The 10793-nt window shown below is 34.7% G+C and overlaps 2 protein-coding genes across 2 annotated transcripts in view; both read left to right on the forward strand.

The window, feature by feature from the left end:
- The window catches only part of LOC144841620 (uncharacterized), a 31017-nt gene extending 24535 nt beyond the window's left edge, over positions 1 to 6482 (forward strand). Inside the window, exons 2-6 of the mRNA XM_078698068.1 lie at positions 133 to 164; positions 823 to 892; positions 4093 to 4109; positions 4209 to 4280; positions 5675 to 6482. Coding sequence (XP_078554194.1) covers positions 833 to 892; positions 4093 to 4109; positions 4209 to 4280; positions 5675 to 5834 — 309 coding nt within the window. The 5' untranslated portion in view covers positions 133 to 164; positions 823 to 832 and the 3' untranslated portion in view covers positions 5835 to 6482. The remainder of the gene's footprint in view (positions 1 to 132; positions 165 to 822; positions 893 to 4092; positions 4110 to 4208; positions 4281 to 5674) is intronic.
- Positions 6483 to 7829: 1347 nt separating this feature from the next.
- Positions 7830 to 10561, forward strand: LOC144841619 (uncharacterized). The gene is made up of 4 exons (XM_078698067.1): positions 7830 to 7932; positions 8791 to 8807; positions 9434 to 9511; positions 9816 to 10561. Exons 1-4 carry the CDS (start codon positions 7873 to 7875, stop codon positions 9979 to 9981), a joined length of 321 nt encoding a protein of 106 aa, XP_078554193.1. The 5' UTR covers positions 7830 to 7872; the 3' UTR covers positions 9982 to 10561.
- The last annotated feature ends 232 nt before the right edge of the window (positions 10562 to 10793 follow it).

The raw sequence follows: 10793 nt of genomic DNA on the forward strand, positions 1-10793 counted from the left end.
CAGGTGGTTATTCTAGTGACGTTTCTGAAAGAAAAACATCACGTGATAAAGCACAACGAATTGGAATTTCCAAGTTCTAGTCTAACCGTTTTTCTTTGTTCCTAACCTGCAGTCGAGCAACTAAATTTACGTGTATTTACTGTTCTTTTGTAAAGCTGATAAACGTAAGTGAAGTGTTATTATCAGGTTTAACTACAGTTAATGATTAGGTTTATTATCAGCAATGTTTAATATAACTTATTTTTAGTTTAGTAATTGATTGTAATACATTAGGCCTAATATGAGTCTCTCCGAATATACGTAGGCTATGTAAAAGGAGGAGTGTCGAACAAAGACATAATTTAACTATAGTTACAGAAAAAGTGTTTATGTTGAATGTAATTTAGATTACATTCAAGATATATTTAAAGTGTATAGACTCACATTAGATTTTAAAATAATGCATGGCCTCTGTACCTCATCCTTTAATGAGTTTGTGAGATCAAGTGTCAGAGGTGTGAAGGGCGTTTAAAACATTGGAAGGCTTACATTTTTAAATTCATCGTTTGTTATTTTTCCTAGATTATTGTTTTTTGTATTGTATAATATCGACGGAGTAAAAGAGCAGTTTTCTGTTTGGGGTCATGCCTATTACTTGCTCCTGGCAAGATGAAATATAAAACGTACTTTTAAGAACTTTTGCCGAATAAATATTATTATTATTATTATTATTATTAATTTGTGAATGCTACAAAGCATTTACCAGAAGCTTAGGCCACTTCCGTTTGGTTTGTGGTTTCCTCTTTGTCTCTGAACTTTAATCTTCCATCAATTCATTTTTAGACTGATCAAGATGTTCAGACTGTTGGCACTGTTTATGGTTGTTTGCATTCCAAATGTTCTTGCAGACTACGTAAGACTAATTTTATTTTATTTAAACTTACAAGACAGGGGCGGGTGGACACCCCGGATTAAAATCACATCGAGGCCTTTATCCGGGCTATCTTGTAATATAACATTATAGAATATAAAATTATTTAGTATGGTTAAGTTCTAGTAGTATAGTGTATTCAATTTCCTTACTAACATAACATTCAGAAACATCGAACAAAAACAAATCCTCTCTACCAACGAAGTTTGTATTTTTTTAAAGCCGACTAGAACCAGCTAATAATTTTTTTTCTGGCTTTTAATTATTTTTTTGTGAAATTTAAAAAAAAATGCATATATATATATATAATAAAAAAAGGTGTAATATTATAAATTTTATTTTAATGTATGTGCAATATTTGTATACAGTACTATGAACACAAAATTGTTTGTGTGCTGCCTTACATTTGATAACCTTATCTATAATATTACTTTATTGTATTAGGCCTATATATAATAATGAATTATTGTAAGTCAAAATATATGCATACATACACACGAATGAATAAGGATGGGAGAGACCCATAAAAGATAAATAATTTTATTTTACAGGAATGAAGTACTATGAATGTACTTTTTGAAAATCGTTTTAAAAACTGTTCTTGTTGTTTTGTTTTGCAAGTTTCGGAAAAGATTAAACTGTTCGAAAATTTAAAATAAAAAGGAACCATCTGATGGTTGCTATAGTATAGATTCGTTTGGTTACAACCACTTTTATATGCTGGACAGAATTATTGAGTTTCTCGTCAGTATGCATTGATCGTCCTCCGATTCTCAGTACGATCGAAAACACTTATATTAACATATTGATTTTCCTCATGTAAATAAAATAAACAATATAATATTATTAATGTATCTACAACAAATTGAATCTTATCCAAAGACGTTTCTCTAGATCATGTTTCCCAGGCTAGTATGTTCAAACTGATGTATTCCCTCCGTTCATTAAATATCTTGATATACCCGACTTTCTTTCTCCTTCTGTTTTATCACAGACGTCAATGCTTCAACAGTTTAGTATAGGGTCAAAATGGCAAAATCAGCAGTGTGGTCATGTTACAAGTATTATCAAAACAATATAGATTATCTGATAAAACTCCTAGAAAGTCATGTCATGACTGTTGAACTATTCGTCATTAATGTGTCTGTGGATTTGAATACATTGTTAATTTGTTGTATACATTCCAGTTTCTCGTAAAAATAAATAACCCCACACCTCATCCTTGGTACTGTTGGCTCCGAAGAATTTATTAGATTATCTGATAAAACTGGTGGAAAGTAGAAGGCCTTTTTTCAAGAATGTTAAAGTATTCGTCATTAATGTGTCTGTAGATTTGCATACATTGTGGCACATCCAGTTTCTTGTAAACATGTTTCCACTTGTTTCCTTTCCTGGGTAGGCCTTGTGCACGTGACCTTTCCATGGCTTATTTAATGTCATTTGCTGTTAAAATGTTTAACAATTGTTTTTCAAGGAGTAGGCCTCCTCGTACAGTTGAACGTGACCCGGGGGAGATATTTCTTTTCGTACATAAGTTGGGGATCCCTCATGAAAAGTCACAAAATGTGAATGAATATTAATTATTCATATCCATAAGGTGTTGGTAAGAATTGAGCTAACTACAATTCGCTAATGCAAACGCTGTCTGTCGAGCCGTCTGTGTAGTCCAGACAATTTGCATGTCGACGTATGGGGTTTGAATCTCATGAACAGCTTCTTTTTATTTTATAGTGAGATAGAGATTATTTAGAGGGTTAGTGTAAGGAAAGTATCTTTTATAACGAACAATAAGCACTGAGATTCGCCTGTGTTGAGATGATTTATTCAGAAAAAAGATTTCATTCAAATCTGAAAGCATGACTGAATGGCTATTATAACATTATTTTTTAACATTTTGTTCAATAACTCACTGTTTGTCAGCCAAATCCCTAACATAAGCCTACTGTCATACATTCGACCAGTCAAAATACAATCATTACTAACTAAACATACATCATGCATGCTGGTACTCATGATTAGCATTCATTATTCTTTATACAGTCCTTTTCAATCTACGAAATTATTCACGCGAGTTCAACATCCGGGTTAGTGACTGACTTACTGGGTACGGGCTACAATTGGGTGTGTAGAAAGCGACGACCTCGAATTGGACGACTCCAACGACCCGGGCGACCTCGAATTGGACGACCTAGAATTGGACGACCCATAACACGAAACCGACGACCCTTATAGCCTAGCCTAGCCTAGGCCCAAGTGTGGTATAACATCCCGAAGCCGAACATAGCCAAAGATCTTTAAACCATACCTTATATAATACTCGCAAGCAAACAATTGATTGAAAAAATACAGAAATATCGCCATTTGAGATACTGAATGTGTCGATACGAACAAACGAACAGATATGGAACGCCAAGAGTGCATCATTAAAACTGCATTCGACTCGATTAGCACACGAAATATCATAAACATGGCAAACCAGGTCAAAACGGCCCCTTTTTCAGCGGCGGCGTTGGCGTTCCATATCTGTTCGTTTGTTCGTGTCGACACATTCAGTATCAAATGGCGATATTTCTGTATTTTTTCAATCAATTGCTTGCTTGCGATTATTATATAAGGTATGGTTTCAAGATCTTTGGCTATGTTCGGCTTCGGGATGTTATACCACACTTAGGCCTAGGCTAGGCTAGGCTGTAGGGGTCGTCGGTTTCGTGTTATGGGTCGTCCAATTCTAGGTCGTCCAATTCGAGGTCGCCCGGGTCGTTGGGGTCGTCCAATTCGAGGTCGTCGCTTTCTACACACCCGGCTACAATTTGCTATAAATCCAGTTAGGTTTAGTTATAATTATTTAGGAAGTAGTTCGGCTATCTTTCACATTCCCCCAACTTATGTACGAAAAAAAAACCAAACCTTGGGGAGAAGCATGTTGAAAAGTGTAACACGAGTCCACAGCGCATAGAGACTACTGTATTTGTATTATGCGCTGTACAAATTTAAAACCATTAACGTCGGTGCCAGTTAAATGTTAGAGGGTATTGCCATTGAACCTACTAGCCTTAACTTATGGGTCACAAATGCAAAACATTACAATAATATCTTTTAATTTATTCATGTATATTTTCTTTATGTCTTTCTGAAAAATTAATGAATAATAATAATGCTGAATACACTGTTTTATTTTTCAGGTTTGCCTTATAAACCAGTGAGTAAATCATTTTTTTATAACTTTGTTTTTAGCTAAGATGAAATTAAAATGTATTTAGTTCACTCCTTAAATAATTTTTTGTTTCATTATTTGTAGGTGTTTGAGTAACGAATATTGCTGCGAATATGAAACGTGTTGTTCCACCGGCGCATTATTGTGGTGGGTGTGGTATGTATAATTTTTAAATTTAAAAGATTACATTATCGGTGACGTAACCATACTGAGTAATTAGATGTCCTACTAAGGGATCATGGCTCGCATATACTTTGGTACTTTGTACTTGGTGCTCAAAACAAAGCTATACTGGGATTGGGGGAGGTGAAGCATCAGTTCCACTGCAATTCCTCTATAGTTTTTAGGTATCGATTTATCGCCTTTTTTATGTATAACAGTGAGTGTACTCATTCTCAAAAATTAATGGGCAAATACCCGATTTTAAAATATTTTTAAATAAAGAGGTTATACACTTTATAAATGGATTTATGCTTAATTTTATCATTTCGTTTTCTTATACCGTCAATTCCAGCTGACTTTCTTTAATTTGTTTGACGCTAGCCCCCCAAAATTTCGATTGCCTTTCTTAAGTTTTGGCCTATGGTTCTGAACGATGAAGAAGCCATCTAAATGTATATATTCTGATTCTTACAATGTGTTTCTGAAAGACATATAGTATCAAATTTATTTAGGGTTTTTATTACCGGATTAAGAGTGAGTTTAGATACTCTTGTGTTCGCAATTGCAGTATGAAGACTATCAATGATGATTTACATTGATTGGTTACCGAGCTCTGAGCCGAAACACCAACTAATGTACAAGTTGATAACCGAGCTCTAAGCCGAATTACAGAATAGTGTAGAATTTTATTACCGAACTCTGCGTCGAATTACGGATTTACAAGTTGATTACAGAGCTCTGAGCCAAGTTACCGAATAATGTACAAGTTGATTACCGAGCTCTAAGCCGAATTACAGAATAATGTAGAATTTTATTACCGAGCTCTGAGTCGAATTACGGATATTTACAAGTTGATTACAGAGTTCGACTGAGCCAAGTTACCGAATAGTGTACAAGTTGATTACCGAGCTCTAAGCCGAATTACAGAATAATGTAGAATTTTATTACCGAGCTCTGAGTCGAATTACGGATATTTACAAGTTGATTACAGAGTTCGACTGAGCCAAGTTACCGAATAGTGTACAAGTTGATTACCGAGCTCTAAGCCGAATTACAGAATAATGTAAAATTGTATTACCGAGCTCTGAGTCGAATTACGGACATTTATAAGTTGATTACAGAGTTCTGAGCCAAGAACCGAATAATGTACAAGTTGATTACCGAGCTCTAAGCCGAATTACCGAATAGTGTACAATCATATTACCGAGCTCTGAGTCGAATTACCGAATACAAGTTGCTTACCGAGCTTTGAGCCGAATTACCGAAATGTAACAGATGATTACCGAGCTCTGAGCCGAATTACCGAATTGTTTTGTGCAGCGGAAAAATCTGTTGCCTAATTTGTATTGAGTATCTTACATTATTTAAACCCTTATTTCTCTTACCAGGGTTTTATTGATCGTTGGAGTACTGGCTGGCATCGGTGGATGCATTGCTTGCTGTTGTTGCTGCTGCAGACAAAGGCCGGATAGAGTTGTTGTGATTCATCAGTCACCCAATCAGACTGTACCTCCTGGTTACAACCAATTCGAAAACAATACTGTGTAAACTGAAATGGAATTGCTTTTGTATTTTGCTTTTTAGAAAATATGTTTTGTAAACTCATAAGAAATGAATACATTCTGCCAAGCCTAGTTTCTGTCATTGATTCCTCTAATATTAATTATTTCCTTATTAAATTAATACATTTTAAGTTCAGGGCCATAGTAGGCCTAACTCTATCTTGTATCTTTGTGTAGACCTGCAGTGTGTCTAGTAGGCTATAGTGGCTTTTGAAACAGAATACTCTAGCCTAAGCTTATGCGTAGCTGTTGTAAAATTGGTAATTAAGACTTTTTAAAGTATATAACACTGTTATTGCTTAAAGATGTATTGTCCCTCAAATCATGAAAAATGAAGATTATACTCTGAATAGGTTATTTTGTAGTTTTAATCAAGTGGTTAAATTCGACCAAAACCCCATTGGCTGGCAGCCAATTTGACTATATTTTTGCTTTAAATTACAGTTTTTTCAGGTAAATTTTTTTTTTCAATCTAATTTTTGTTCAAAGTGGATAATGTGACATTAAAATGGCATATTAAAAAAATGTAAAATTGTTTTTTTCAGGGGGACAATACATCTTTAAGAATAACATCTATAGTACAATTCACCCTCAATGTGCGTAATAAACGTAATAAACAATAGAAAAAAAACCATTATTTATTCGAAAGTGTGAATTTACAATTGCGGATAGCCGAGTGTAACTTTAGTTCGTGCCGGTGTTCTGGAGACTTACTGTTAATGTTCCTGATACAGTCACAAGCGAACACCTGGTCTAAAAGTGTTTCTATATTATATTATGCCTATATAATATATCTAGGCCTATAGAATTCAGTATAATAGACTCATCGCATATCGTTATCTTTAAGCGCCAAAACGAAATAATAATATGATGTATTAGCATGTTTACAACAATGTCACTATAAAAGTAAACAATTTCAAATAGAAAATACAAATATTGTGTGTAAACTTGCAGCGTCAAGCTTAAAAAATTTGCAATTTGTGACGTACTGTACCGACAGCCTAACTTATAATTTAGAAGAGTATAGCAGTTTCGTGGGTATGTTATGTATACTTTTACAGAAATATTTTTAAAGCTATCAGTGACGTAACCAGATGATGGGATTGAGAGGAGATGATTCAATTCAATTCAAGAAACATTTATTATATCATAACATTAACAATGGTTGGCATATAATATATATAGTCTTAAGTTAGGTCAAATTATAATCGGTAGCTGAACCCCTTACCCTCTCCCCCCTTTATTAGGGAGACTATCAATGAATTGACTGTCTGCCAAAGTTTTGAACCAGTGAATCAACCACATATTTCCGGTTGCTACGTTCTGTAACGTCATTGGGTGGTTATCATTATATAAGGTGCGTAATAATTAATTAGAATGTTTTATAATATAGGCCTACCGTTCTATTGTAGGCCTTAGAGTGGGGAAGTTTGGTTATAAATGATAGGCCTACACATAACATCTATAGTTTTTTTTATCTAATAATTGCAGAACAATTGAGAACAAATTGAGTTAAAATTAGAGAAATCATAAGTAACGTTTCATTAATTAATGTAGGCCTATGATTTATTGTAAAAATTGATAAAGCGTGTAGGCCTACTAGAGGATACACTCCGACACAAGCATTTTGAGCATGTACGTTCAGGAAGATATAAGAACAATCAGAGCCTACATGACAGGGTAATGTTTTCTATACTAAAGACACGAACACAATAATATGATACTGTATTACCTAAATAACGTTACTTTTTTTATCATTGTAAATCTGCTGGAATGTGAACATTATATAACGATGACGCCGTAATTGTAACTTAAATGATAAATTTAACTGTGAATTAAAAAAAAAAATTGAAGTCGCAAATCGAACCTAGCGCGCACTTTTTTTGTCTCGAAAACTTACTTACGTAGGCCTAATACATACGTTCGTAGCATTTAGGCTAAATTGCCTTGCTAATCTTGGTATAATTTTTCATTATTGTAAATCTGTCTTAAATATATAATTTCAGATCTTCACACCATTAAGTATGTTTGGACTTTGTTTGACATTGTTAATTGTATTACCGGCCGTCCTTGCAGATGATCCCGTAAGTATTGATTAGGTGGGTGGGAGGAGAAACCAGTGAACCGTGTTATATATGGAGGAAAAAATAAAAGGAATCAAAAGGATCAAAAGCTACCGCAATAACCGCGCTAGAAACATAAACTATCTTATGTTTCTGGAATAAACAAGCTGATCGTATTAATCCTTTATTTTCGACGGGGGGGGGGGGGGGGGGGGCGTACGCACGAAAGAGGGGGTGGGTTTTTGAAAAAATAGATGCTTACACATTGTTTAATAGGCTAGAGACACTCCATTACATTTAATAACAATGTCACATAATGTAAATTTAAATAAATCCTTCCTAAATACTCTAATACTGATCTTTTTCGACGAACTAATAATAAACTTTGATCGAAAAACACTTCAAACGAAATGAACATTTTGGTAATGCGGCACTCCGAAAATGCCTCGATAGTACATGTGTTTAGTGTACGACTGTGCTTTGGTGGTCTGTTAACCTTAGATATATACCCTATAGCCGGGTGAATAACTCAATGTAATTTAGTATACAATGATTGCCGTCATCGCCGTGTCTATAACACAAACCAATAAAATGCCAAATACGCCACACACGTTTTTTGAAAAGAAATGATCATATTTTTGTCCCCGACAAATATGGCAGCTTTCCCCCGGTACCAACCCCCCCACCCTCCCCCTGCTGGCGCCACCACTGACCAGTCTAATCTCCTCTTACAATCTTGAATTTTGTGTTTCGCAACTCGTAAGAATAGTAGGTATAATTAAACTTATTGAATTACATTTATTATGCTGATGCTTCTTTTGAATATTAAGAAACTTAGGCTATATTTACTTTTCTTTTACTTTACTTTGTATTTTTCAGTCCTGTGTTTCTAAACCGTAAGTACTGTTTTATTCATCTTCATAAAAAAAAAAAAAATTTAGTTACTGTTCTTTCTTCTTTTTTTATTGATCTATTTAATATTTTAAAAAATAATATTTTTTGTTTAACAATCGGTAGTAAACATTTTTTTAACTATAGTCTGAAATGTTCTATCTAATTAGGGCCTATCGGGTGTTCAATACATAAAATTGGTTTCCTTCTGTTGTTGATTAAGCTATCAATGAATCAATTAATTAACTAATCGATCGATCAATCAATCAATCAATCAATCAATCAATCAATCAATGTGTAGTTACCCACACCTTAACCTTAAAAAAATATGTCTAATTTCCCACGAACCTTCGTCGTACAGCATAATCAAGCAATATTCTTTATCTACTACACACATCATTTGCTATAGATTGTGTTCACAACCATTGAACAAGTCTTACAAACTACTGCATACATCTCATAGACTCTCTTCTCCCAGACATGCTTTGGTTTTTGCGCATGCCCGTTTTTTTCTACTATTAGCTTCTGCGTGATACAGTTTCCTAATGATTCCGTACACTTGAATATAACTGCCTCAAGGCGTGGCGCGACAATGTTATTGTACTAATACTATTTTATTTTTTTATTCTAGATGCGTTGGTGACGAATATTGCTGTCATTGGGAAACGTGTTGTAAACCTGAAAATGCTTCATCCTCCGGGATTATGGGGTATGTATACAGCCATACAGAAACGTTACTCTAGTTAGAGTTATACTCAAATTATGTCACGACCACTCTGTGACATATTATGTTCCCTGGGTCAGAACTATAATAAACTAAACGGGAGGGATACTTTAGGCACTACCTATGAGGCCTACGAAAGTATACCCCGTAAATGCGTATATAGAAATAATTAAGCATATCTTATAAAATATACCCGAACATAATTGGAATTGTACGCATACTGGGAACTACATTTGAAACAACTGCCATATTTATAATGCATTACTATGTCATTTTTGTTTCTTCGCAGGGGCGGTCTTTTCATTATCATCTTGTTAACATTGATCGGATGTTGTGCCCGTCTTTGTTGTCGGATGATACCGCGGATGATGGACAACAACGAAAGGGTGATTGTAGTACAGTCAAGCAATCCAAGTACAACTGGTTACAATCAGTTCCAAAACCAACCACTGTAAGCCTATTTTACACGGAGTGAATTGTCATATTTCGCGCGATATACAGTAAATCCGACGGTCTTGTTTAAAAAAAAGCCATCGCAAGCCGACTTTATACGGCGGCGGGGTAATTTACCGTAATTCAACATTTTATACATAATCCGTTCGAAAATCAAGCCATTGTGGCATGCAGAGTTTATACAGCGGAGTAAATTGTCGTATCGCGCGACATTTTTTACTACGTTCAAAACAAGCCAAGTTTTGAATCACCGTATTTCATGCGTATTGTTTTAATTTTGCATGTATGTTTATACTTACAGTCATTAGCATGCATTATACAATTTATTGTATTCAGCTACAGCGGTATAATTGTTCGCTGTGCAACATGTATATAAGGGATATTGTTGCCCGAAAGCTCTGCTACTTTTTCTGGCTGTTTTACTTTATCGTTTTGATTTAGCTCTATTGGTATCTAGCCACTGATCATTATTTTCAGTAATTTGCCTTTGGATTTATATAGGCCTATATCACTTGCACTGATGAAGAGCTAGTGTTGCCCGAAAGCTCTGCTAACTTTTCTGGCTGTTTTACTTTATCGTTTTGATTTAGCTTTTCGCTTTTGCTTGTATCTCCATTGAGATCCAGCCACTGATACCCACAGTATTGTCATTATTTTCAGTAATTTGCCTTTGGATTTATATAGGCCTATATATATCACTTGCACTGATGAAGAGCTAGTGTTGCCCGAAAGCTCTGCTAACTTTTCTGGCTGTTTTACTTTATCGTTTTGATTTAGCTTTTCGCTTTTGTTTGTATCTCCATTGAGATCCAGC

The sequence above is a fragment of the Antedon bifida genome, chromosome 4, assembly GCF_963402885.1.
Source record: "Antedon bifida chromosome 4, ecAntBifi1.1, whole genome shotgun sequence".
Classification (NCBI taxonomy): domain Eukaryota; kingdom Metazoa; phylum Echinodermata; class Crinoidea; order Comatulida; family Antedonidae; genus Antedon; species Antedon bifida.